The sequence below is a fragment of the Pogona vitticeps genome, chromosome 7 (assembly GCF_051106095.1).
Source record: "Pogona vitticeps strain Pit_001003342236 chromosome 7, PviZW2.1, whole genome shotgun sequence".
Classification (NCBI taxonomy): Eukaryota; Metazoa; Chordata; class Lepidosauria; order Squamata; family Agamidae; genus Pogona; species Pogona vitticeps.
The window spans coordinates 681,492-707,643 of NC_135789.1; the positions used below are offsets into that span (position 1 = coordinate 681,492).

At 61.3% G+C, this 26,152-nt stretch overlaps 1 protein-coding gene across 17 annotated transcripts in view; it reads right to left on the reverse strand.

Moving 5' to 3' along the window:
- HSPG2 (heparan sulfate proteoglycan 2) overlaps window positions 1-26,152 on the reverse strand; it is an 80,623-nt gene that overhangs the window by 16,293 nt on the left and 38,178 nt on the right. For 6 of the 17 annotated variants that reach the window (XM_078379492.1, XM_078379491.1, XM_078379487.1 and 3 more), the window contains 48 exons: window positions 26,025-26,083; window positions 25,517-25,584; window positions 24,881-25,021; window positions 24,226-24,408; window positions 23,736-23,915; window positions 23,338-23,456; window positions 22,976-23,087; window positions 22,436-22,549; window positions 22,005-22,132; window positions 21,704-21,790; window positions 21,276-21,325; window positions 20,730-20,809; window positions 20,182-20,322; window positions 19,859-20,050; window positions 19,406-19,444; window positions 18,341-18,442; window positions 17,438-17,686; window positions 17,090-17,185; window positions 16,253-16,336; window positions 15,308-15,400; window positions 15,080-15,160; window positions 14,607-14,837; window positions 14,365-14,478; window positions 13,911-14,038; window positions 13,714-13,800; window positions 13,356-13,414; window positions 12,597-12,770; window positions 12,214-12,324; window positions 11,558-11,658; window positions 11,031-11,211; window positions 10,360-10,428; window positions 9,750-9,872; window positions 8,810-8,962; window positions 8,528-8,670; window positions 7,360-7,495; window positions 6,833-6,990; window positions 6,550-6,688; window positions 5,770-5,912; window positions 5,440-5,572; window positions 5,157-5,308; window positions 4,348-4,477; window positions 3,815-3,969; window positions 3,354-3,498; window positions 2,755-2,906; window positions 2,229-2,370; window positions 1,435-1,586; window positions 375-513; window positions 132-272 (listed from right to left, as the gene is read on the reverse strand). In XM_078379492.1, the coding sequence (XP_078235618.1) occupies window positions 132-272; window positions 375-513; window positions 1,435-1,586; window positions 2,229-2,370; window positions 2,755-2,906; window positions 3,354-3,498; window positions 3,815-3,969; window positions 4,348-4,477; window positions 5,157-5,308; window positions 5,440-5,572; window positions 5,770-5,912; window positions 6,550-6,688; window positions 6,833-6,990; window positions 7,360-7,495; window positions 8,528-8,670; window positions 8,810-8,962; window positions 9,750-9,872; window positions 10,360-10,428; window positions 11,031-11,211; window positions 11,558-11,658; window positions 12,214-12,324; window positions 12,597-12,770; window positions 13,356-13,414; window positions 13,714-13,800; window positions 13,911-14,038; window positions 14,365-14,478; window positions 14,607-14,837; window positions 15,080-15,160; window positions 15,308-15,400; window positions 16,253-16,336; window positions 17,090-17,185; window positions 17,438-17,686; window positions 18,341-18,442; window positions 19,406-19,444; window positions 19,859-20,050; window positions 20,182-20,322; window positions 20,730-20,809; window positions 21,276-21,325; window positions 21,704-21,790; window positions 22,005-22,132; window positions 22,436-22,549; window positions 22,976-23,087; window positions 23,338-23,456; window positions 23,736-23,915; window positions 24,226-24,408; window positions 24,881-25,021; window positions 25,517-25,584; window positions 26,025-26,083 (6,089 nt within the window). The remainder of the gene's footprint in view (window positions 1-131; window positions 273-374; window positions 514-1,434; window positions 1,587-2,228; window positions 2,371-2,754; window positions 2,907-3,353; window positions 3,499-3,814; window positions 3,970-4,347; window positions 4,478-5,156; window positions 5,309-5,439; window positions 5,573-5,769; window positions 5,913-6,549; window positions 6,689-6,832; window positions 6,991-7,359; window positions 7,496-8,527; window positions 8,671-8,809; window positions 8,963-9,749; window positions 9,873-10,359; window positions 10,429-11,030; window positions 11,212-11,557; window positions 11,659-12,213; window positions 12,325-12,596; window positions 12,771-13,355; window positions 13,415-13,713; window positions 13,801-13,910; window positions 14,039-14,364; window positions 14,479-14,606; window positions 14,838-15,079; window positions 15,161-15,307; window positions 15,401-16,252; window positions 16,337-17,089; window positions 17,186-17,437; window positions 17,687-18,340; window positions 18,443-19,405; window positions 19,445-19,858; window positions 20,051-20,181; window positions 20,323-20,729; window positions 20,810-21,275; window positions 21,326-21,703; window positions 21,791-22,004; window positions 22,133-22,435; window positions 22,550-22,975; window positions 23,088-23,337; window positions 23,457-23,735; window positions 23,916-24,225; window positions 24,409-24,880; window positions 25,022-25,516; window positions 25,585-26,024; window positions 26,084-26,152) is intronic. The other 11 variants (XM_078379497.1, XM_078379496.1, XM_078379486.1 and 8 more) reach the window with 10 other exon arrangements.

The window sequence follows — 26,152 nt, forward strand, 5'->3', positions numbered from 1 at the left end:
AGGCCAAGCTCCCTTCTGCAGATCCGAGTCCCCAGAGCATCCACTCCTTAACTGGAGAAACGAGACCCAACCTCCATCATGCCCCCCCCAGCTGGTTTTGCTGCTCACTCGGGACCCCCACACCACCTTACCCAGCATCTGGTTGTGGGGCAGTTTCCAAGTGATCTCGATGGGTGGAGCCCCATCGTGGATGCGGCACTTGAAGGCGATGTCTCCCCCTTTGCGCACGGCAGTGCTGTGGGGCTCGATGGAGATGATAGGGGTCTGGAGACCTGCAGGCACAAGACAGGATGGTGACGGCGAGGCTGAGCCCCTGTGCTGCCCTCCCCACTCTTTCCCCCCCCCCCCGCCCTCCTCAGGAACCCAGAACGTACGGGAGGCGGCGCTGGCGCTGGCGGGGACAGAAACCACGAAGGAGACCTCCTGCGGAGCCGCCCCACTGCTGGCGCGGCACACGTATTCGCCCGAGTCGGCTGGGGTGAGGTGGACCAGTCGCAGGTGGGCACCTGACACCTGGGGGGGGCGCACAGAAGGGAGGGAGGAGAGGCAGCGATGGCGATCCAGGAGTCTGGATAACCGTTGCCCGCTGTCACATTCCCAGGCTCATTGTGAGAAGAAAATAACATCTTCCCTCCAGAGCACGGCCATTTGTGAGGCTTCCTGGATGTTTCGAGGCAGCAGAGGGCATGTCATGACGACATCTAGCTCCGTAATATGCGAGTGGGTAGAAATGTGCACAAAAAGGGGGGGGGAACCCCCACAAAATTCTTTATTTTTCCAAAAAAATTGTATACTTATTGATCTCTGCCTTAATATTGCTTGCTCTTTGATGTAAGATGCCTCCTTATTCACTGTTCATATTTTTTAAATATCGCCTTTCAATAACGTTCACCCCAGTTGTGTACTCATTGTTTTCAACTTTAAATATTGTCTTTCATTGTTGTAAGTGGCCTCAGGTCCTTTTCAAGGAGGAAGGTGGGGTATAAATGAATAAATTAATAAACAAATACATAAAATATTTATTTATTTGTTCATTTATTTAAATAAATAAGGAAGGCATACAACTAAAGACAAATCTATTTGCTGGTTAAAATGTGCAAAACCCCTCTGAATTTCAGTGATGAAAAAACTAAGGCTTATCACTTGGTACAAAGGAAGATCAAGGTGAAAAGGCAGGGAGGATGGGGGGCAAATCAGGAGGGCCCGCCCAGCAGGGCTGTTCTGATGTCTCCCTGTTTCGCACCCAAACCCTTCCTTCCAAGCCCAGCTCTTCCCTGCTGCGCTACCCTCCTCGTGCCCAAGAATGAACACCTGGCTGGGCGGCGGGGGGAGGGGGAGCACATGCTACCCACCACATTTTTTTTGTTGCCGTCCCCCCCCCCCCGCAGGCCCTTTCCCTGTCAGAAGCCCTCCTCGCCTCCGTAGTTGCCGTACCTGGTGATTGGCAGGCAGGGGCCCGTCCCGCCGGTACCAGAGGAAGGTGGCGCGTGGCTGTCCCGGGGCGACGCAGGTGAGATCCAAGGTCTGTCCCTCCAGGACAGAGGAGAGCGAGGGCTCGATCCTCAGAGAGGGAGCAGTGCCAGGTGCTACAAGAGAAGGGATCTCCTTATTTTGCAACACTCATATTTTATCTTGGTTTATTTGCATGGGACACGGAGTCTTGTGGTGCCATAAACCAGTTATGTTTGCCCTAAACTTCCTAATGCCTCCAAGCTGTTGTAGGAGTCTTCTCCCCCCCCCCATCTTTTCCTTTGTATTTTTAAGGCTAAACTTCTGCACCTGTTTTGGCCCTCAGTTCTCACATCCAGAGTAAGAGAGGTGGGTAGCTTGATCATGTACACAGAGTGCACTTTGTTCCGTTAGAAATTGCCTCCGACATTCCCTTGGAGCTTGGGGGGTGGGTGGGTGGGGGGACAGATGGTGGAAACTGGAGTTTGTGATCTGTCCCCTTTGACTCTTTCTGCTGGGAAGTTAACATCCTGGATGGGCACCAAGGAACAGCCACCCCACCCGCCGCCGTTCACAGCTCCAGAAAAGTGGCACGAATTCAGGACAGCGGAGGTTCCACTTGGGGGGGGGGGGAGACGGCTCTGAGCACCTCCTTCACCCACTGGGGCCAGGAGGCTCTGGAGTCTGGGAAATGGGCTGCCCCGCGGAGGAGGGAGCCTTCCCTCTGGGTCATCCCGGAGGTCTGGGGGGCGGGGGTGGGGGTGGGGCAGAACACGTACGGGGCGTGGTAGCTGCGCTACTGCTGTGGATGGAGACGACGACGGAGGCCTCCAGGGGGCTGGCGCCGCTGTTCACGTAGCAAACATACTCGCCAGAGTCGGCTGCCGAGGCCTGCAGGATCCGGAGCCGGGATTCAAGGATCTGTTTGTAGGAAGAATAAAGAAGAAGGGCCATCAGGAAAGGGAGCGGCTGGCTGGGCAGCAACCTGTCTTGACTTCATTGCTGTTCATCGGTCACACTGGCAGGCCCCCTTTCCTCCCCGGGGGTGGGGGGGGTTGTATCTGGCTCTCCTCCTCCCTTTATTCTCCCTACAGCCCTGCAAGGGAGGTGGTCAGGCTGAGAAGGAGCAGCTTGGCCAAGGCTTCCCATAGGAACGGTGGGGGAGCAGATGGGGGGGGTTGTCTGAAGCCCCCCAGCCCACCCTGCTCATGGAAGCCCCGCGCCAGGCTTTGTGCGCCCAGCCCTTCCTCTGCCTTCCTCCCTTTCTGCCCTTCTTTCCGCTTCCTCTGACCCGTCTCTCCTTACCTGGCTGTTGACCGGCAGAGCGCCCCCTCGCTTGTACCACAAGATCTGGGGCTGGGACTGACCAGCCACCAGGCAATTCAGGTCCACAGTCTGCCCTTCAAGGACGGATGCCGACGAGGGCTCGATCCGGATCGGTGGCGCAACGTCCCCAGCTGAGAAAAATGGTCACAAATGTCTAGCAACAATGGCCCCATTTGGGAAAAACCTCTTTTTTTGGTCCACAGCTGTCGTCATGGGTGCACCAGCCCTGCTCCCCCTCCTTAATTAGAGAGAGGTCCGTTCTCTTCCCACCCACCCCCACGCCACTGGGGCAGTGGTTCAAGCTGAAGGCTTACAGCGGGAAGAGTCTGGGCCGATCCAACCCCGCCTGTCTTCTGTCCTCCAAAACTCCAAGGTGTGTTCTCTCTCACACATGTCACACAAACCAAGTGGCTTTGTGGAGTGAATCTAAAGCAGAGCGGGAGGGCCTGTGCGTCTTCCTGGCTGCCCCCAGAGGTGGTCCCAAAGGCTGATTCACAAACACAGACATGTGCACCCACCCACCCACCCACACACACACACCTGCCCTGGGGAGCCCACCAGCGCCGGCTCAGACTTACGGATCAGCTTCTGGCCTCCCTTCCGGATGGTGACAAAGACGGAGGCTTCTCGGACGGCAGCACCTGCCTCGTAGGTGACGCGGCAAACGTACTCGCCGGAATCGGCCGGTGTGACCCTGACCAGCTGCAGGCGGGATCCAAGCACCTGGATGGGGGGAAAGGTGGCTCTAGCAACGGCCCAGTAAAAGAAGGGAAGTGTACAAAGCCGACGGGTAGGCTTTCAGACGGGTGTGTTGTTGTGCCACAGGAGGGGGTGGGTGGGTGGGAACGTTCTTCCCAGAATCCTCCCCCCCCGAGCATGGTTGGGGAGGGGGGGCTTCTGGGGGGATGTCCTGCCCCGAGGCAGTGCTTCGACCCACATCAGAGCACAGGGCTGGTCTCCGAAAGGCAAAATGCCAGCTGCAACGCTTGGCGCCCCAAGAAGTCCGCGGGGAAAGCCCTGGCGGCTTCAGCTGCCTTACCTGGTGGTTGGGCGGCAAGGCGCCCCCACGCCTGTACCAGGTGATGGTGGCCTGCTCCTGGCGAGCAAGGACGCAGTCCAGATCCAGGTTCTGCCCTTCAGTGATGCGAGGGGACGAGGAGGCCTCGATCCTCAGGGAAGGGGTGATGCCCAGGTCTGGGAGGAGAGGAAGAGAGCGAGCAGGGTGAGGAAAGAGCCTGCCGGAAAGAGCCAGCTACTCTGTTTCCCCAAAAATAAGACCTAACCTCAAAATAAGCCCTGGAATGATTTTTCTGGATGCTCGTAATACAAGCCCTACCCTAAAAAATAAGCCCCAGTGAAGGGAAACCCTGCTCTCCACCCTTGTGCAGCAACCAGAAGATGATATGACTGTATTTGAATAAATGTGGATGATTGTACATCAAAAAAAAGAAAACATCCCCTGAAAATAAGCCCTAATGCGTTTCCTGGAGCAAAACGTAATAGAAGGCCCTGTCCTATTTTCAGGGAAACAGGTTAGCAGAAGATCCCCATCTCTTTCCGAGAGGCACTTACTGGGGGAAGAGCCACTGGTGGAGACAATGACGGAGGACTCTCGGACGACGGACTCCACGCTTACACGGCAGACGTATTCGCCAGAGTCGGCTGCGGACGCCTGGGGGATGCGGAGGTGGGTGCCGGAGACCTAGTGTAGGGCGGAAGGAAGCGCAGCGTGTACATCCAGGAAGGGAGGACACGGAGCTTAGGAACCGTACCTCTTGGGACGACAGCGGCCTGGATCCCTCCGGCCAACCACTTTTCCCAAGTTCTGACAGGAAGCTGTTCTCTCCCAGGCCAACTCTCCAGCAGCTGGGGCTCTCCAGGGACTCACGCAGAGGGAAGACGGGACTCCCCATCTTCGCCCCTTGCCAACGTTAAGTCACATTTCTGGAGCAGAGCTTCCTCTGGCGAAGGAACGCCGGGAGCAACAGCCCAATCAGGCCACGTCCCAAAGCTCTTTTCCAGTTCTCTGGGGTCCCTTGAATGGGAGATACTGGGAGCAGAACGTGCAGCCTCCAGCACACAACACTTTCTGCTCAGGTATGGCCTCTCACTCCCACCGGCTCTCCTCTGGAGGTGGGTGTCGCCCACCTTGCTCCCCCACAAACCACGCTCTCGAAAGGATGACCACAGCCGGACATGTCCAGAGACACAGAGGGGAAACTATTCTTGGCCTCCAGAGCAAGATGGCTACGAAAAACGAGGGGTGGCGGTATCCCCAGAAGGGCTGAACATGAGTGCACAGCGGCCGCCAGGCTTTGTGCCTGGCAGGGAAGTGGGGGTTGCCCCTCCTGAGGGCGGACCAGATCCAGCCACTTCCATACCTGGTGAGTGGGTGGCAGGGCCCCGCCTCGCTTGTACCACACAACCGTGGCACCCGGCTGGCCAGTCACCACGCAGTTCAGGTCCAAGGTTTGTCCTTCGACTACTGAGGGTGAGGAAGATTCGATCCTCAGTGGAGGCGTGACGCCGGAGGCTGGAAAAACAGGTAAGGTATGTTTAGGGAGGCGGGCGGGCAGTGAGGGGGGGAGGGAGATCAAGATGCGCTGCTTCCCGAAGCCAGTCCTACCATGAGGCAGAAGGAAGGGCTTTGTACTGGCAACTTACTTTGAGAGGTGCTGTAAACGGTGACCACAATGGAAGCCTCCTGACTGACCCCATCGGCACCACTTGCCTGGCAGACGTATTCCCCAGAGTCTGCCGCCTTGGCCCCCAGAATCCTCAGGTGGGTGCCGGAAATCTGAAGATGGAAGTGGGACACAGGGAGAAAGCGGTCAGGCTGAGCAAGGGAGGGAGAGGGAGGCCTCCTGCAGGGCATCTGCCGGAAGGCAGAGCCACCTGCAAGGGAATGGGAGGCGAGGCACAAATCGCCCAGATCCTGTGCCATCTCTGCCGCGCCCGCACCCCCTCCCCCCCCCCAGCCTGTCACTTCCATACCTGGTGGTGAGCCGGGAGGGCTCCCCCTCTCTTGTACCACGTGACTCTGGGGCGCGACTGGCTGGCAACCACACAGTTCAGGTCCAACACCTGCCCCTCATTGATGGAAGGTGATGAGGGCTCAATCCTGACCGGAGGTGTCTCTAAGAAGGCAAGAAAACCCCCCTGATGGATCAGACTTCCAGAGGACGAGCCAGCTCCCCAATATTCTGTTCCCAACCAGGGACAGCAACGTGCTCCTGGGAGGCCCACAGCGTGATCGCAAGAGGCTTTTGTGGTCCCTTGACCCTGGCGTCTCAGGGTCTGGCGAGTCTCTGCACTCCCAGCTCTGTGACGAGGTAGAGAGCCACAGGGCTCCTCGGGAGACCACCGGGACGGCACTTGGAATTTAGTCTCCTTAAAACTATCTAGAGAAAGAGCACAGAGGGACCACAGTCCAGTTCTATCCTCTCAGACCATCCTACCTCGTAAGGCTGTTGTGAGGATAAAGCAGGAAAGGAGGGTGAGAGCCCGGGCACCTGGGTTTGAGCTCAGGGGGGAAAAAAGCAAAGGTGTCGATGCAAGTGCTTAAACCAAGAAACACGATCTCCCAGAGGAGTCCTGCCGCTTCACTGCAAGCGGGCAGAGGGTGACCTGCCATGGCTCATTCGGGGCCCTGATCCCACTGCACTTGCCGCCCTGTTTCCAAGAAGGACTAAATCGGTTGTCTGGGTGTACAGGAAGCCACACCGTATGTTTGCAAGGGAAGGATTTGGTCCCTGACCGGAGCAGAAGTCCCACCTCTGTCTGTACTGTGGCTGTGCCGGACGGTCACCGTGACAGAGGCCTCTTTGGGGCCTGCTCCATTGCTGACGCGGCACACGTATTCGCCCGAGTCGGCCGCAGAAACCTGGAGAATCCGGAGGACCGGTCCATAGACCTTGGGGGGAAAACAGGGGAGGACGCCGTGACCATCCACAGACATTAAATGGGGTCATCGAACAAGCAGGGGAAAGATTCTGTGACCGGCCTCTCCTCCCCCCCCCCCGCCGCCCCCAGGATTTGAGATCAGGGGACTTTCTACCTGGTGGTTGGCCGGCAGGGCCCCTCCTCGGCGGTACCACGTAACGGAAGCCGTAGGCTGGCCAGCCACAAGGCACTTCAGGTCCAAAGTCTGCCCTTCTATGACCAACGATGACGACGGTTCAATCCTGACCGAAGGTGGAGCCCCAGAGGCTGCTGCTGGAGGACAAGAAGAACATAAGAAGATGAGACCAGCTGAGGAAGAGCTCTTGAGTAGTTTGCTATCCCCCTTAATTCACTGGGGCGAGAGGGGGAGGGAAAACAGCAAGGAACTTGAAATTCATCAGTTTAGTCAGTAAAATAGCAACAATACTTTTTGCTGTTTCCAGGTATTATGGGCAATTTTAGGGCATTTGATTGCTGTTTTTGAATTTATCAATTAAAGAATTAAATATCGTCTCCATTGGTTTCTGTTAAATGTTCTTCACGCTTTAACATCAGTGAACCAACTTGGTTTTAATGTCGGAGCAATAACATTTGCACCACAACACCGAGACAAAGGGTTCCAGGGCTCTGGGCCCCCCCTACCTGGAAAGACCACCACCTCGATGCGCGCGCGCCCGACTCCGGCAGCGCTGCTCCCGACACACAGGTAGACCCCTCCGTCAGAGGCCGTGATGGAGGGGATCACGAGAGTGGCGATGTCCCTTCTCTCGGCACGGGACTGTGGGCGGGAAAAGAGAGGCACAGGATCAGAACCAGGTGGGGGGGGGAAGGGAGTGGGATGAAAGCACAAAGGGTGGGGTGGGGGAAAGGAGACCGCCCCACCAGGAAGATGCCAGCACCCTGGGAAGAGCTAAGGGGATGCAAAGCAAGGGGCGGTACCGGATGAAGCCACCGCCGACCACAAATGGGAAGGTTTCCCCTTCATTCCGTGTTATCTTCTTTCACCAAATGGCCATTTTATCCACCAAATAGCTTTTATTTTTAGAAACCTTTTAAAACTCAGATTAGCCTGCCAAAAATCTGGGGCACCACAGGCCAGCCTATACATTAGAGAGACCACGTCGTTAGACGAGGGAATTCCTTAAGTGCGGATAGCCTCTAATTGTCCTGCATCTCCTGCAGTTTGCGAACTGGCTTGCTTTGTTGTGGGACTGGTCAGTGGGACTGCAAGTACAGGAAAGACCCCTGAGCTTCTCCCAATGGGCCACCTGTAGCATAGACTTTTGGCTCTATATGATGGCAGGTTTAGCTTTGCAGAAAGGAAAGGAAAAGAGGAGGCGAGAGGAGCCCAAAGGGCAGGGCCCTGCTTCTGGCTTTCCACTGGAGAATCCCTGGAAGGTGGGATGGCTCATGCAAGGAGCGGGGAGCTACCTGCTGGAGCTCCTGAATCCGTTGCCGGAGAACCTCCAGGCTTCCCCCGTGAAAGTGGAAGAAGCCGAACACAGGAAGAGCCTGGCCGGAGAAGGAGAAAAAAAGAAAGAAAGAGAGAGAGAAAGAAAGAGAGAGGCGGTGGGGGTGGTGGGGAGGGAGGAAGGAAGGAAGAGGAAAGGAGGCAGGTTCAGCCCTGAGAGGAGGAGGAGGAAGGAGGAGGAGGAGGAGCTCAGGAAGAGCTGAGGTGGAGGGATGGTTCGGCAGGGACCCCGGATCAGGCCCAAGATGGCAGTCCTGCCGGATGAAACAGCCCCCAAGGGGGTTTGGAGGGAGCGGATTCTGTCCAAAGCAAAAGAAGGACCTTGACCCCCTCAGTTACCTGCGGAGGCAAGGGGCCCCCCTCCTTCTCCCAGGTGACGGTGGCCGCGGGCGATCCGGCGGCTCGGCAGTAGAGCCTCACGGTGCTGCCTTCGTGGACCTCGGTCCGCTCCGGGCTCACCTGGACCTGAGGCACGCTGGCACCTGGACAAAAACGGAAGGGCCCGTCAGACGCCCTCTTCCACCATCACACCCTCCCGGACGAGAGACCCGGCTACAAGGGGGCCAGAGAAAGAGGCCCCCCCGTGCCCTCACACGACTCCTCCCGTTGGCACCCACGTACTGTGCACTTGCAGGAAGGCTCGGGCGAGATGCTGCCCGGCGGCATTCTGCACCCGGCACAGGTACTGGGACTCGTCGGAAGGCTCGACCGCTGGGAAGCGCAGGACCTCGCCCTGGATAATGGCTTTGGCGGGGATGACGCCCCCCGGGCCGCCTGCACAGAGAGAGAGAAGGGAGTTCCAACATTTCAGAGGTAAATCCCTGCCATCCCGGGACCTCTTTTGCGAGTCCTGGCAGAGTGGAGACAGCAAGCGTGAGGGTGCCCCAGAGAGGGAGGCCCCGATCCCAGCCTCCTCTTTCCTGCCCTCTTTCCAGGCACGGAAGCCACCACTGCAACCGTCCAACCAACGCCTCCCTCCTCCTTTGGTGACAAGAGGCCTCCCCTGTGAGGCGATGGGAAAAGTTACTTTTTCTGGACCCCCGCTCTCAGAAGGCCTGCCCCACAGCACTGGATCCAGAACCGACATCGTAAACACAACCTCCCTTCATCTTTTACTGCACGCTGTCTCACCCTTGGGTGCCGAAACAAGGGTTTCTGTGACAGACACTCCCAAGTTTGAAAAAGTTCCTTTTTCTTCAATTACGTTTCTCAGAACTCCCCCAGCCACCAGGAACCGAAGAATCACTGTTTCCATCTCACACGACCAACCCAGCCCAACCCAGCCAGCCCCCCCCCCAGCCCAAAACCCCAAATTGAAAGAGCTTAGGTGGAGGAGTCAAGGCATCGGTGACGACCTGGAGTTGTTAGGTTGGGGGGTGGGTGGTTTCAGGGCCTGTCCGACCACAAGGCAGAGGAAGGCATCCGCCTCAGGCATCCGTCTGGGTTGCCACGAAAGGGCCGCCAACTGGCCATGAACTCAATGGACTCTCGCTTTGGGTCGAATGCAGGGAAAAGGAGGAGGCCCAAGGGCGCTTGGGGCGCTGGCTGCCACAGGGCTTACCGATCCAGTCCACGGTGGGCTCGGGGCTCCCCGTGGTGATGCACCGGAATTCCGCCGGCTGGCCTGGCTGGACGCTCAGCTGGGAGGGCTCCACGGTGGCCATCGGAGGGACAGCCGCCGCCGCTACAGACCGAGACAGAGAGGGGAGAGGGTGAGGAGAGCTCAGAGGCAAGGCTCGCTGGCCCGTCCCAACTCATCGGCTGCCTTGTGTGCTGCTGGGGAAGCCCCAACCCAGCTCCAGACACCCCCCCCCAACCGATGCAGGAAACCATCCATGCTCCCCTGGGCATGCAAAGGGCCGTGCAGCAGGTGGCTGAAGTGAGAAATGGGCAGGAGAAAAACCTTGAGGCTCCTGCCCCCTAAAACCGGGGCTCAAGCGGAGGTGGAATGGCAAAGAGCCTATCGTCCCCCAGCGCCCCTGGAGTGCATGCAGGCGTGTGCGTCTCTGACGGGGATGAGGAGGGAACGGGATGGCCGTCAGCGTCTCAGCGTGCCCCCGGAAGACAGTGGTGGAGGGAGGAGGGAGAGGTCAAGAGAAGAGAAGCCACCGCACCCGCGGCCCCCGCCTGGGGGAGAGAGGCATGCGCGGCTGGAGGCCAAACCAACTTACAGGGCCGGTGGCCTTCCACCACCTCCACAGGGCCGTAGAACATCTGGGTCTTAGACGGACCAGAAAGCACTGGAAACAAGGGAGAGGGTTGGAGAGAGGACGCCGGGGAGAAGCCCCTGGAAGGGGGAGCCTCCCCTGCCCTGCCAGCTTGCTCTGCCTTTGGCGTGGAGCAAGTGGGCGCCTTGGGGATGGGGGGGGAAAGGCCTCAAAGGGGCGGCTGCCATCTTGGGCAGCTCTGCAGGGAGCTGAGAGAACGGCGGGGGGGGGAGGGAGAAAGCGTTCCGAAGCGTCTCGTCCCCACGGACGGCTATACGTTCCACCAGGACGACAGGCGCTCGGCCTCTGCCCTCGTTGCTGAGGAACATCACACGCTCCCATTGCGGGTCTCTGGTCAGCTACATAGCCTCAGAACAGGATGCACAACCGGAGATGTGGCCTCCCTCCGGCCTGGACGGCCCAGAGCTCTCTGGACGGACGCCCTCCACCCTTGGCCTGCCCCCTCCCAGCAGGCGCGACGGGGCACCGCTCCTCCTCCTCCGTTCATCTGCAGAGCAGAGCAGCGTGGGATCCCAGCGTGTGTGCCCAGGTGAGGGAGGTGCCTGTGTTTTGGCCGTGAGCCTGCCGTGCCCCCAAGCGCCCCGGGAGGTTCTCTCTCCCCTCCCCCTCAATACCTTGGACGTAGAGGGTGGCGATGCCTTCATCCATGTCGAACATGTTGGAGCCCGTGCAGACGTAAATGCCGGCGTCCTCCGGCTGGACGTTGCGGATGGTCAGGATGCCGTTGAAGTCCATGGCCCGGCTGGGTAGCTTCCCGTTGTTCTGCCGCGTCCACACCAGGGTATAAGCTGGAGACTGAGAGTGCGGAAGCGGGCGGGTGGGCGGGGTGAGAAGGGAGAAAGAGGCTTCAGGGCTCTAAGTCTAATGGGTGCAAACGTGCCCCATTTCAGTCTGCTGGACTTGGGCTCCCAACAGCTGCTGTTTGTCGAAACAGCTTCCCCGGACTAGATTCCAAACTCAGACCCCAAACGGTTTGGGTTCGAAATCCAGAACTAAAGAACGACAAGGAGCTGTCCTCCAGACTTGGACCTTTCCTCGTCTCTCTCTCTCTCTCTCCCCCTTTCCTCCTGCTTGGCCAGCCAAGGGCCTCCTGGCTTCGTTTGGAGAGGGCTCTGCTCTCTCCCGCCCACGGGGGGCCCACCTTGCTCCTGGCCGTGCAGACGAACGTCACGTCACTTCCGGCCTTCACGCTCTGGACCTTCTGCTCCTCCACCGTCACTGTGATGGGCTTGCTGGGAGACGCTGGGCCCGGAAAGAGAGCAGGGCGGGGGGGGTGATGTTTCAGAATGAGAGACCCACCCTCACCAAAACGGTGGGGGTGAGAGGGCGGGGGCGTCCTCTGGGCATAGGCAAAATAATTCAGCCCCCAACTGGACTGGGCAGGCATTCGACTTCTTCCCTGGCCTGCCCACCGTCACCCTCACCCATTTTACACACACACAAACACACACACACACATATGCCCCATTTAAAAACAACGACAACAACAACTGGGTCTAATCATTCTGCCAGCCACCACTTTCTCTTCTTAGGTTCATAGATCTTTTTCTAGCACTCCCTCGGCTGGAGGGGTGTTTCGGGAGGTCCCGCTTGCTTTACCCCCCAGGCCTCGGAAACGCTGCATGCATTTTAACGACAGCTCCCACAGTCTCCCCCAGTCAGTCAAGAGTGATCCGGGCATTGCTCATTCCCAGGAAGTAGCCCCCGCCCCCCGAGCTCTGGCCACCAGCACCTCCATGGGATCTGCCAGGCGACGGCTCAAAGAGGCCGGTGTGTGTGTGTGTCTTTTTTCCGTACCTGTGACAACCACCTCGGCCCGGCTGGTGTTGCTGTACCGAGGGTTGCGGCAGGTGCAGAGGTAAACGCCGGCTTCGGAGGTCTGGATGGCCGGGAAGTGGAGTTCCATGCCTTGGAAAAAAGACACCGGGAGATGATGATGATGGTGGTGGCGGCAGCGGCAGAACCAGCAGGAGCAGCAGCAGTAGCTGCACAGGCTGGGGGAGGGCACCACAAAGACGAAAAAGGCACCAGAGGTCTGGAGATTTGGTACTGGCCTCTCAGAACCTCCTAAGACTCCCCAGCCCCCGGGTGGTCTGTGGGCGGGGGGGGAAGCCCGCTTGTGCTGCGCCACCGTCCGGGAAAAGACGCGCAGGGCCCCCCACGGACCAGCCCCAACCCACCTTGGTGCCTGCGCTGGGCGGTGCTGGGCACAGGGCGCCCATCTTCCCGGGACCAGTAGAAATAATGGGGAGGGGCCCCGCTGACGTGGCAACGCAGGGTCACCTCGCTGCCTTGCGAGACGGCCGTCCGCGCGGGGTGGACCTGCACGAGGAGGGGAGGCTGGCTGGGGAGGCCTGGGAACATTGGGAGGAAGAGGAGGAGGAGGCGAGGGAAAAAGAGAGGAGGGGAGAAGGTCAGCGCCAGCACAGGGCAAAGGAGGGAGGGAGGGAGCAGGGGTGGCACAGCTGAGGAAAAGGGAGACAGGGCAGCTGTGGAACTCCCTGCCACAAGGTGTAGTAATGACCACCAACCCGCGAGCAGTTTAAAAAGAAATCGGGGAAATTCATGGAGGTGGGCTGCATCCGTGGCTTCTAGACTTCAGAGGGCTAAATATCCCTCAAGTGCCAATTGCTTGACCCCCCCCCCCCATGAGGAGGCATCCAGTCAGCCACCGTGCTGTCAAAAGCTCTGATCCACCTTCAGGGACTTCATTATGGGCAGTGACGATTCACTGCCAGCAATGGGGATTTTTTTGTGCGTTTATCAGTGTGTGTGTGTGTGTGTGTGTGTGTGTGTGTGTGTGTGTGTGTGTGTGTGTGCGTGTGTGTGCGTGTGTGTGCGTGTGCATGTGTGTGTGTGCATGTCGCATGTGCGTGTGTATATATGTGTGTGTTTGTGTTTGTGTGTATGCGCGTGCGCTCACACCACGCAATTCTTACCCAAGGGCACACACTTCTGCCCGCGGACGTTGGGGTTCCCTGTGTAACCTGGAGCACACCTGGGGGGCGGGAGAGGAAGAGAGAGGTTTGGAGGGCGGCGGGGGCCTGCGCCCTGATGGTCCCCTTGCCCAAGGGAAAGGGGAGTCGCTGGAGCTCCTCTGAGGATGGAGGGAAACCACACAGAGAGTCAGGGAAGCTATCAAGCAGGTGGAGGGGGGCAGAGACCCCAGAAGGGAGAAAGGCCGGCCTGAGCCCCCGGGCCTGAGCCCCCCACCCTCTCAGGGACAAACCCAGCCACAAGGGCAGGCTTTTAGACCCCCTCCCCACACAGAGCTCTGCATTCCCCACAGGCACTCACTGTTCACAGTACTGCCCAGTGTAGCCCGGCTCACAGGCCGTGCAGCGGTAGCCCCCGGCTCCTAGGCTCTCGCACGTCCGGGAGAATCTGGCAGAGAAGAAATCAGCGCCCCAGTTACAGGCTTGGCCTGCCTGCAAAAGGTGCCACCGAGGCCCAGAGGCCAACCCCCGGACCCCAACCTCTCCCCAAAGACGCACTGGTTCTCTGGATCCGGCAAGGGGCAGGCGCAAGGCTGGCAGTCCTCGGGGGTGCCGGCCGTGGCATCTCCATAGAAGCCGGGGGCACACTGCTCGCAGAACTCCCCGGCCGCGTGGTGCAAGCAGTTCTGGGCGGAGGCGGGAGAGAGAGAGAGAGAGAGAGAGAGGGAGGGAGAGAGAGAGAGGGAGAGAGAGAGAGAGAGAGATGGGGCCAAATTAGGTTTTACAAAACATTCCCAAGGCGGTGTTTTGCCTGCAGGAAAAATGCACAACCTTTTGCAAGGCCAACGAGGACCAGACAGAATGGACATAACCCCAGAGGCCAAGGGAGAAATCTCAGACACCTCGTTCAGGTCAGCACAGATCTCACAACAAACACACACACACACACACACACACACACCCTCCCCTGCTGTCCTCAGGAGACCTTTGAGCCAAAGGGAGAGCCACTCACTGAGCAGACGCCGGTCTCTGGGTGGCAGGAATCGGAGTGCCCGTTGCACTCACACAGGGCGCAGTGCCCGAGGTAGAGCCCGCCTCCCGTCCGGGTATAGCCGGCTGCACAGTCCTGCATGTGAGAGAGAGAGAGCGAGAGCGGCAGGTTGGCCTCAAAGCCGGGGGCACCAAGGAGCCTCCCAGAGCGGGCCCTCCTTCCTGCCCAGGTGGGCAGCCGGTCGGTCGGTCGGTCGATCTCACCTGGCAGGAAAGGCCCTGGTACCCAGGGGGACACCGGCACTCCTCCACCTCCAGCGCCCGCCCGAGGCTGGTGTAGGCAGGCAAGGCGGCCTCCAGGCTGACCCCGGTGATGCCGACCGACACCATGTTCGTGGAGTAGGTGGCCCGGATGAGGACCTCGTCCAGGTCGGCCAAGGCCATCATCAGGTGCTCCCGGGTGGCTGGCTGGCCGTCCGGACGCTTCCAGAATTGCTGCAAGAGAAGCCACGGGATGGAGAGATTTTTTTTTGGGGGGGGGTAGGAGTTTGTGCCTCTGCCCTTCTGGGGCCTTTGTCAGAGAAAGAGGGTCCGTTCAGGCCAACGCTCCCCTTATGGACCGACCGCTCTGCCGTTCTGGGGACAGCAGTCAGAGGAATACCCAAAAACTGGGGGGGGTGTGCGGGGAGAAGAGAGAGAATGCATTTGCAAACACAAAGCGATATCCCAGCTCTCACCTCCCGGAAGACGACCTCAAAGCTCTTGCGCTCCCGGGGTCTCAGCTCCGACAGGTAGGCGACCAAAGTGATGTCGTTGCCCTGGAAGGAGCCACCAGTGAGAGGGGGTAGGCAGCCACGAGCCCCTTTCCCCAAAATTGGAGGTGGGGGCGCTCTCCCCTCCACCTCCCCGACCCTGTCCTTGCCCGGCCATTGCGCCCCCCTCCTCCTCCTCCTCCTCCTCCTCACCGTGATCTGCACGTCGGCGTCCGGGAGTGGGGTGCCTCTCCTTCCGGCGTTGTAGGAAAGGGTGTACCGAAGGCGCCCGCCGTAGGAGCCCACCTGGACCGGAAAGAGCACAGAAGGTCCCTTTCAATCCTTTTGCCGGTGCCCGGACCGGGGGGGGGGCGCCTCTGGCCAACTCCTTGCACAGCCACCCCCCAGAGGCGCTCCCTCTGTTTCTTTCTTTCCTTTCTTTATGTGATCTTTTACCTTGATATCCCTTCCCCCCCCCCCCCAAAATCAACCCAGCTCTTCTCATTTTAACACTCAGGTGGGGGTGGGGTAATTTACCTCCTAAACCACCTTCTGGCCTCTCACAACACTTCACAATAGTTCACTATCTGAGGCATCTAAATATATATATCCCACCCCTCCACACACACACACACACACTTCCAAGATTGAACCCACCTTATAAATAGATTTGTTATTTATTGACTCATTATTTGTCTATTCCCCCCCTGTAAAATAACTTTGTATACCAACATTTCATTTGACTTTTTAAAAACCTCACCTCCCAGCAGCCTGCTCAGAAAATGGGAAGGCCCCCCTAACCCTATACAGTATATATACAGGACATATATATTTTACACTTGCAATAAAACTCCACCTCCTCCTCCTCAAGCCAGAATTCATGAATCCTGGAAGTTTGGGTGAAAATGAGACACATTTATGGATCAATTCTTTCTCTCTTTCACACACTTGCCTTCGGCTTTCTCCTTAAAAAGCACCGGGGGGGGGGCTTGTTCATGCGGCTGCCAGGAAAGCCAGCCTTCTGCCCCCCCTGCCCCTTTCTGACATAGCCACCCCATCCCTTGAAAGAGGGAGAGGGAGGGAGGGGGCCTCCCCGGCGCAGGTCGCTCCCCCTCCCTGTGGCTCCCGGCCCCTTTCCGCCCGGGGGGGGGGAGTTACCTTGTCTCCCAGGAAAGGTCTGGGCAGCTCCCAGTAGAGAGGGACGTCGGGGAGGAGAGAGAAGCCCTTGTAGAGAAGCCACCACTGAGATGGAAAGAAGGCAGTGTGAGGCCAAAGTGGGGGGGGGGGAGAGAGACTGAGGAGGAGGATGAGAGGTGCGCGGCAGGGCCCCCCCAGGTAGTGGGGTTGCCCCTTCGCGAGAGGCCCGCGACTCATTCCATGCCCGGCCGAGGGACGGGCAAGCAAGGGGGGGCAGGCCCTCGCCTCGCTCAGCCTAAAAAGAGCCGCCTGGACTCAAAGAGCCAGCCTGCAAGGAAAGGTGGCCCTCAAAAAAAGGGGGGGCTGTCAGGACAGCATTGGGGGGGCTTGGAAGAAGGCCAGGAAGGGGGGAGATCTCTCTCCCCACCCACCCCATGGCCAGCCTTTTACAAGAGAAAAGTGCAGAATCGGGAAACAGGCCGCTTTGGGGCTACGACTCCTAGAACTGCCCAGCCACACTGGCTGGGGGGGGGCAATCTGGGGCGTTGCAGTTCCCCCCAAGGAGGACCGCTTCCCAGGTCCGGAGAGGAGCACAAGGGGGCCTGCCCTGAAGGAGGAGCGGGAGGTGGCCCCACGCAAGGGAGACCCACCACAAAGGGCTCCAAAGGGGTTCACCCACAGCGGGGCTTCCCAAGCGGAACCGGGCAGGAGGACCGCCTCTGGGGCAGGAGGATCGAAGCAGGCGAGGGCCCCCTCCAGCCCCGGCCCACCCCACTTCACACAAGCCCTGCTCGGCCTGCTGACTGCCCCATGCCCGAGGGGCCACTGCTGCATGACCACCCGCCCGCCCGCGGGTACCTCTTGGGCATCAGATGCCTGCCGGGGGGGCTGGGTGGGCAGCTGGTGGCGGGAGGGGTCCGGCGTCCGTCTGGCCAGGGGTCCTGCTCCGCGGGGCTTGAGGAAAAGGGGGAGGCAGGAGTAACTCAAGGGCGGCGAAGGAAGGAAAGCGGGAAAGCAAGGAGGGAGAGAAGAGAGGAGGGAGGGAGGACTGCGATCCGGACCCCTTTGCGGGTTTCTGCCCCCAATACATGGGAATGGTGGTGTGGGAGGGGGCTCCTTTCAGCCAGAGGAACAACAAGCCACCAGAGAGGGCGGAAGTGAGCCTCCCCCCCTGCAAAGAGGGGGCTTCCGGGGGCTGAGCCATACCTGGGGGCTTGATCCGGGAGCAGCGGCCAGAGATGGAGGGAGGCGGGAAGCCCTGGCAGAGGAGGCCGCAGGGTGAGGAGGGGCCACCTGGGCCCCCCAAGGGGTCCACAGTCCTGCTGGAGGGGGCTGGGGGTCGGAGCCCTGCCTAGGAGAGGGTGCCCCGGGGGGTGAGGGCGCCGGGCGCCCTTTGGCTAAGCGGGAGAGCATCGCCCAGATCTCGGCGTCCTGTTTCAACTGGGCTTCGCGGGCCTGAAAGGAGGAGGAGCAGAGAGAGAGAGAGACAGACAGACAAAGCAAGAAAGAAAGAGAGGACAGCCAGAAAAAGACAGGCACGGGCAGACCCCAAGCGCGCGCGGGGGGGGGGGGGGGGAACCACCTGCGCTCCCCCAGGGCCTGCTCCGGAGCAGGGGCCCCATCCAAAGGGGGAGAGTGGCCTCAGCCGTGGGACGGCAAAATCAACCCGACACCTTCGCACGTCCTGAAGGTCCCTCCGCACTCCCACTGGCAGAGGTGGTCGTGGAATCGCAGCCCGGGGGGGGGGAGGACCCACAAAAGCTGAGCCCCCCAGAAAATGGGTTCCTCCTGATGGTGGGCGCGAGCTCAAGGACTAGGGGGCCTGTCCCCAGCCTTCAAGCGCCTCCTGTTTGGGTCACTGAGAACTGAAAAACGCCCAGCCCTTCCCGCGACCCGCGAGGTCTCCCCTTGGTGAGAAAGCTGAACGATGGAGCCGGACCCAGGAACTCACGGAAAGACCTTCCCTGCCCCCCCCGCCTGATGCTGCTGAGCACCCTCGGGGTGTGTGTGTGTGTGTGCCAGAGCCAGCCTGTCCACACACCCCCTGAGCAGCGCTGTCTCCAGCCCCTCTCCCCGATCCACACGGGGCCACCCTTGGCCCCCCATTACCTGGGGGGCTCGCCTGGCCCTGCTCGTGGTGCCCACAGAGCTGGGGATCCGCCCGGCGGCCACGTCCCTCCTCAGCTGCTCTTCCATGAGGGACGTGGAGTTCTGGGTGGGGAGGGAGGGAGGGAGGGAGACGGGGTGGGTGGGTAGGAACACCGGCCAGCCCCTTCCCCAGCCCCATAGGGGAGGCCCGGGGGGCTCTCCCTCCCTCCCTTTCCCCTCCCTGCACAAATCCCTCTCCCCACAGCATGCAATCCAGGGGGCAGGAAAGAGCCGGGAGGGCATCAAGACCAGGCAGGCCATGCAGGGAGCAGAATCCATCCCGGACCACCACGGGAAAAACACCGATTCCATGCCAGGGTCTGTGTCTGTCTGTATGTGTCTGTCTGTGTGTGAGTGAGCGAGCGAGTGAGTGAGAGAGACAGAGAGAGGGGTGAGGACAGGAGGAGGGCACAGAGAAAGACAACCCACTGTGCCGCTTCCACCGCCGAGGAGCCCCCCTGGCCCCCCTGCCCCAAGGAGCAGAGGCCGAAGGGAGACCCCGGCTTTTCTCGCTCGGTCTCTCTGACAAGCCGGGGGCTACAGCCACTCAGCTGACCTTCAGCGCCTCCCTCCCCAACCCAGCCCCCTTCCCCAGAAGATCGGGTCCAACCCTGCAGCCTCAAGGCGACGACGGTGCAAAGCAGATGCCAAACCCTGCCTGGTGGGGCCCCTCGCGGCGGGGGCAGCCCTCAGGCCCCCCCTCAGTTGGCTCCCCCCTTCCAGCCTGTTTAGTACCACAGAAAACCAAAACCCAGGCAGCCCCCCACCCCCACCCCTCTCTGCTCCGTCCCCACACCACACCCCAGGCTGTGCTCCGGGGGGGGGGAATCCCCATATCATGTCGCCTTCCATCACGGCGGAGTCCAAAAAGGCCATGCTCCACAACAGGACTGCCAAACACCCCTTCACAAACACAAGCCGACTCCCTCATGCCACCAGCTCACCGCCCGCTCCGCTACCCTCCCTCACGTCCTTATGAAGAGTCTACCAGGCCATGCTCTGTCACGGGGCTGCTCGCCTGCCTACCTTGTGAGCTCGCCGCAGCCGAGCAAAATAGGTTTCCTTCTGCCCATCGGTCCAGGCAGAAGAGGAGGAGGAGGAGGAAAAGGAGACAGAAGGAAGAGATCGGCCAAGGAGGAGCTTTAAAAGGGTGTGTGTGTGTGTGTGTGTCTACCACCTACCTCCACACCCAGCCCCCTTGCACTCCATCAGTGGCGCCTCCTCCCTCCCGGGTGAAACTTTGCCCCCCTTCATGACACCAAAATCGATGCTGACCCAGAGGAGAGGCTCCCGGAGCAGCTTCTTCCTGGAAGGAGCCAGAGGCCCCAGCAGCCTCCACCCTCGGCTCCCGAGCGACCGGCCTTTTGTCCGTGGCCAGGGTCCTTTCGGCTTCCCCGAATGTGGACGGCATGGGAAGGTCCAAAGTGGGAGACCTTTGGCCGGGGGGGGGGGCCTTCAGGAGGCGGCAGGGGGACCCACCTTGTCCCCCAGGTAGACGTCCGGCAGCTGCCAGTAGTAGGGGTCCTGTCTTGGTTGCCCAAAGAGGCCGTAGGAGAGCTGGGGTCCCTCGGGGGACATCTCCACCGTGAAGCCCGTCTGGACGCGGAGGCTGCGCTGCCGGTTGACCAGCGCAAAGCCCTGGAAGTTACCGGGGAGGAAGGCGGTGGCCACCTGCGGAGAGGGGAGAGGCAGAGGAGAACAGGGCACGCAGAGAGCGCCAGGGGGAGGTGGGGAGGAAGCGGGGGCTGGCCAGGTCTGGGCAAGGCCGAGCCCAGGTGGAAGCTCCCCCCCCCCCCGCTTACCACGTGCCGGTGGTAGGAGGAACTGGTGCACTGCTGGGTGACCCCCATGCAGAAGCAGGGCAGGCAACCCTCCGGGTTCTCCGCGCTCAGGTGGAAGTGGTGCGGGCGGCAGCTGCCGCAGGTGGGGCCCTCCACGTTCACCTGCCGGAAGAAACAGACCTGCCGTTTCGGGGGAGGGGGAGCAGGAGGCACCCCCGGCCTGCCCTCCCTCCCTCCCTCCCTCCCAAGATTTCAGCCTGGGGGAGGGACGCCTCCTCCTCTTCTCAGGGGGGGAGAGGAGGGGATCCACACCAGTTCAGGCTGAAAGAGAAAGCAACAGGCCACCCAGGGTCCCCTGGGGAGTCTCAGGGCTCAGCAGGCGCCAGAACCTCCGGCTCCCAGAATCGAGACCGAGACGGGTCACCTGAGAACCCGGCCCGCTTACAGCTTGTTTCTCCCACCCATCCCCCCCCGGCCCCACACGAGCCAACCCCCTTTTTCGCCTCCCTTGAGGCCCCTCCTGCCCAGGAAGTTTCTCTCCCCCCCACCCGCCCAGCCGCCCGCTGTACCTTGCACTGGCACTGCCCACTGGCATCGCACTGGCTGCTGAGGCTGCCCTGGGGGTCGCAGTGGCACCTGGCACTCGCATCTGGAGAGAGGGGGAGGGAGAAGCACTTGAGGCCACAGTGGAGGGGGGGTCTCAGAGCTCCTTGGTGGGCCGGAGGGGAGCCGGTCCCTCTGCCTCCCGCTGCCCCTCCACACCCTCATCCCCCTTTGCTCTGGAGAGGATGCCGGGGGAGAGATTTGGCTGGCCTGGGGGAGCCTCCCCCTACTGTCGTCCCAGAGGCAGCTTCCTCCCCTTCCAGCGGGAGAATTCCATGCCCGGGGGTGGGGTGGGGGTGGGGGTGGGGGTGGGGGGAAGGCAATGTGGCCTGGCAATGTGGCCACATTCCTCCCCAGAGAGCCTCCCTCCAAGGGAATCCTGCCCTCCCTCCCATCCAGTTCCTGAGGCTCTCCCAGGACCCTTCCCCATCAAGGGTCCGAATCCGGCCCTGCCAGGAATCCCCGCCATCCCCCAACCAGACGGGGCCCCTTCGCCCCAAAGGGGTCCTCACCTGTGCAAGGCTGGCCCCGGGCAGGGTCCCCCAGAAAACCTGGAGCACACCTGGCTCAAGAGAAGAGGGCAGAGTTAAGGACGCCAAGGCAGAACTGCTGAAGGCAGGAGGGTCTCTTCTGGCTCCCTGTCCCCCCCCCCACTTCCACCCCACATGAGCTCCTCCCCCCGACCCTCTCGGCTCCTGGGAAGCGGCCAGAAAAGAGGATCTGGTCCAAGGAAGGGGCTGTGATGCCCATCAGGCCATGGGTTGGGACTCGGGGTCCTCCTGATCTTGCTGGACAGCCAGGAGTGAGGAATGATGGGGGTTGCAGTCCTGCAGCCTCTGGAAGTTGTCCAGCTTCACCCTTTGAGAGGGAACGGAGGGAATGGAGGAGGGCAAAGGGGGGGGGGGGTCAGCAGCCGGGGGAGGGCCTGCGGCCTGCCCACCTTTCGCACTGGCGCCCAGCATGGCCCCGAGGGCAGGAGTCGCAGGTGGGCTGGCCGTCCGTGTCCAGAAAGCACGTCCTGAGGTCCCTGCCAGAGAGAGAGAGAGAGAGAGAGAGACCGGGGGTGGGGGGGGGAGAAGAGTCAGCGTTGGCCGGCCAGCTCGGAGAGGAGGGACATGTATCTGGGTTCCCGGAAGAGTGGCTTTCCCGAGTGCTGTTGCTCAGCCGCAAGCAAGAACCGCCCCTCAAAAGGGAGTCAAGGAGGGTTGGGGGGGGGAGAGTGGCTGAGCCCTGGCACCTACTGGTGGGCAGAGGAGGGCCCATGGCATGGGCAGGGCCGGCAGTCCCCGGGGGTCCCGTGTCTGGCATCGCCGTAGAAGCCCGGCTGGCAGTGTTCGCATCGGGGTCCTTCCGAGTGGTGCCCGCAGTTCTGGAGGAGGAGGAGGAGGAGGCGTCGAGAGAGAGGCAGCTTGAGGTCAGCTGAGGTCAGCGAGACGTTCCCCCCCACCTCCTCGCCGGCTGGCATCTCCCAACTTGGCCCTGTCAGCTGAGCGGCCCGCTGCCTCGCGGCTACAGCTCCCAGGGTGTCCACACTGGGGAGGGGGGGCAGGGGTGCGGCGCAGGGACACCCCTCTGCCTGGATGGTGTTGTGCTTCTCCAAGCCCCACTTGCGCCCTCGGCCCCTCCTCCACTCCCCCCTGCTCCCAGGCTTCTCCTGCCCCCACCTCCTCACCTGGCAGTCCCCGGTCTCTGCGTCGCATTCAGCGGAGTGTCCGTGGCAATTGCAGGGCTCACACGTGCCCAGGTAGAGGCCGCTGGTGGTGCGGGTGTAGCCGGCGTCACAGTCCTGAGAAACAGAGACGGCTCTTGGCTCAGTGATGGCGGGGGGGGGGGCGCTGGTCCCCTCTCCCTCCCACTCCCTCCGTTACTCTGGGGCTCTCTGATATCACCCTTCTCCCCACCCCCCAAACCCATCTGCTGCCTAATCTGCAAGGCCTGCCAGAGGCTAAGGGCAACATCAAGGGTCTTGTGCTCCTTAACCCTTGTTCAGTTTTTCCATCCTGAGAGAGAAATCCTTGTTCCGCACTGAGTCCCAAAGGAATCGAATCACACTGGGTTCTGGTTCAGCAGTTTCCCACTGGGGGGGCGGGGGGGGGAGCGTCCTTTTCGTTTTTGACCAAACGCCATGCTTTGATTATGGCAGGAAAGATGCTGTGGACCCCGGAGGTGTGGGGGGTGGGTGGGGTGGGGTGGGGGGAAGGGTTCTGCTCACCTGGCAGGAAGGCCCTCGGTAGCCGGGAGGGCAGGCGCACTCCTCCACTTCCACCGCTGGGTCCCGGCCGGTCGGGTGGGGCACCGCCACATCCATGTGGATGCCGGAAATCCTGCGAAAAGGGAGGAGGTGATGCGGAGGGGAGAGGGCCTGCCCCAGAGAAGGAGAGACACCCCAAGTGTAGAGGCCCCTCGGGGGTCCCATCCATCCCAGTGTGTCCCGCTCGGCTTGCGGTCGCCTCAAATCTGCCCACGGCTGCAAAGAAAAGTTGCTTCCGGGGGGGTGGGTGGGGGTGGCAAGGCACCTCCAAGCTGCTCTTGGCAGGAGCCGAGGCCGACCCGGCCCCCTGGGCCCCTCCTCACCTGCTTTCGGACGGCCGCTCGGAGTAAGAGGCACGGATCATGAAGAGGTCGATGTCTGCCAGCGCCATCAGGAGGTGCTCGCGGGTGGCGTTCTGTCCGTCGGCGCGGCGCCAGGCTTGCTGAAAAGGGGGGGGGCAGCAAAAGAGGCGTGGGTCTCCTTGCGTCCTTTGCCCCCATTCCCGTGTTCCAGGGGGTCTCCCCCTTAGCAGGGCGCAGGAGAAGCCCCCACTTGGATCCATTCAGGAAGCGCCATCCTCAGGGCCGCCGGCCGGGCAGCCTTTCCTTGAGATCTCTCGAGACTTGCCTGAGCCGAGATCCACCCTGACCTCTGCAAAAGGAGGGGGCCCCCCCGCCTCCCCACCCCCGCCGGGGCCCTCTTGTCCCCGGGGGTCTCTCACCTCTCGGAAGGGCACGGTGAAGGTCCTGGGCGCCCCGGGCAAAGGGCTCCCTTCGGCCGTGTGCTCGAGGAAAATGCCGTTCCCTTGCAGCAGGACGTCGGGCTGGCCCCGCAGCAACGGGGAGCCCGGGTAGGCGTCGTGGGTGACGGTATAGCGCAGCTCCCCACCATAGGAGGTCACCTGGGGAGGGAGGGAGAGCAGGAGGCAGCGTCAGCCCCACCCCCACCTTTCAGAATGTGGGCAGAGCGGGGGCTTGGCAAGCGGAACGCGCCCACCTCTGCCAGGAGGGCCGAGCTGGAAGAAAACCCAGCCGGACCCCCCTCCCCCCGGGAGCTGGAGCTGCTCCGGGCCCTGGAGGAGTGGGCCTTCCACGTGTCACGTGTTCCCTGGTGCCATTTCTCTGGCGCCCCTCAACCCATCCGAGCCCCCCCCCCTCTCTCTCCCTGGGTTTCTCCCCTGGACCTCTGTCAGGCAGAGACGGCCTCAGCACCTTATCCCCCTTGAAGTGCTCCGGCAGCACCCAGTAGTAGACGTCCCGGGCCAGGGTGTGGAAGGAGGAGAAGGCCAGCTCTGAGGGCCCCGTGGGGCGGATGCCCTCGCTGACCGTCCGGGTGCTGGCGGCGTTGGAGAGGCTGAACTGGGCCCTCTCGCCGTCCTCGTGGGCCATCCGAATCTGGGATCAAGGGACAGGGGGGGGATCAGTGGGGAGAAAAGCAGGAGGGAGAGGAGATCCCTGTAGCAAGGGGGGGGAGAGAGGCACCTCAGAAACCTCAGGAATCCTGCTCTCCTGTAGGCTGGATCCAGAAAAAGGGCACCCAACCCCACGGCCCCCTTGCTGGACGACCCCCCCCCTTTCGCAAGAGGTCTTGGTCAGCTGTAAAAGGCTGCCAGCCTCCTCCTCAGGGTTTAGTCCCCACACAATTAGACACTTCAGCTGCTCCTTGTTATTTTGGCCCCCACCCCTTTCACACACACCTCCACACACACTGTGAAGGTCTTTCAACTTCCACCAAAAGAGGTTCCCCCGCCCACACACACACACAGCCTTTGCTCCAGCACGATCTGTGGGTCAATCCCACAGTGGGAACCTGGGACCCCCTGCTGTGCCTCGGCCCGCGGGTGGGGAGGGTCGGGGAGGGGCTTACCTGGTCCCGGCTCCAGGTGGAGCTGGCGCACTGGCGCGACACCCCCATGCAGAAGCAGCGGAGGCAGCCCTCGGGGTTCTGGTCGCTCAGGTGGAAGGTCCCCGTGGCGCACTCGTCACAGAAGCGCCCCATGACGTTGGGCTGGAGGGAGGGGAAGGCAAGGGGCTTTACCTGACTCCCCCCCCCAAGACGCCTCCAGCTGACTCGGGTTCCAAGTCACTCCCTACAGCTTCCCCCTCGCCCAGCACGGTTTCTGGGTTGTGCCCGTTTCTCTCTCCCACCCGTTAAGCTCTGCCAAGGGCCTGGCAAGAGCCAAATGGGCGCCTTCCTCGCGGTATTTCAGCCGTCCAGTCCACGTTATCGGAGCCCAGACTTCGAGCTGAGACTCGCAGGAGCCAGACCGGCGCCCTCCTCCCGGGGAGCGGTTCTGCTTCTTGTTTTCCTGGCAGGAGCTCAGCTGCGCCCTGGCCTTTGATTAGCTCAGAGATCCAGATTCCCCCCCCCGCCCCACCCCCACTTCACCCCACGGATCCATCAAGTGCCCTGAAGCATCTCCCGTCCAAGTGTGCCCACACTGACCCATGCAAAGCCCCCACCCCCCTACCCCCCACCCCAAGCGCGGCCCATGCAGCTTACCTTACACCGACAAGCTCCCTCCGAGGCCTGGCTGCTTCCTCGCTCGTCGCACCGCCCCAGCATCTGCCCTGCAACCATAACCGGGAGGTGGGCGGGGGGGGGGCAGAAGCAGAGGGTTGGAAGGAAGGGAGAAGTCTGACAAGTAGGGCCACGCCTCCCCCAACGCCCATCTCCACTGCCGCCCACCCGCCTTGGCCTGAAGAAGAAGCCCTTCGTTTGGCGCCCGGCACCACGACGGACATAAGGGGAGAGATTCAGGTTCCTTCTGGGAGACGACAGTCACTGGCTTGCGGGAAGGAGAAGGGGGGAGAGAGAGAGGCTTGGCAGTCCTCAGGAGGGGGCACCTTCGCAGACACCGTCCAGGCCCTCTGTCCCTCCCAAGGGGTGTCCAGCCCTTCCCGTGCTCTTCCCTGGCTTCCACCTAGATCAAGGGGATCGGGAGCGGATGGTTCCCCTGGGTTCCCTGGGAAGGGAGGGAGGGAGGGGCCCTCTCCCAGGTTTTACTCACCGGTCTTCACGCACCTCCCACCAGGCTGGATGGGGTTGCCTTCGTAGCCTGGGGCACACCTGGATAGGGAGGCAGGAGGCGAGACCCCAGTCAGTGGTTCGCTCCTTGCTTCGTTCATTCATCTCTCT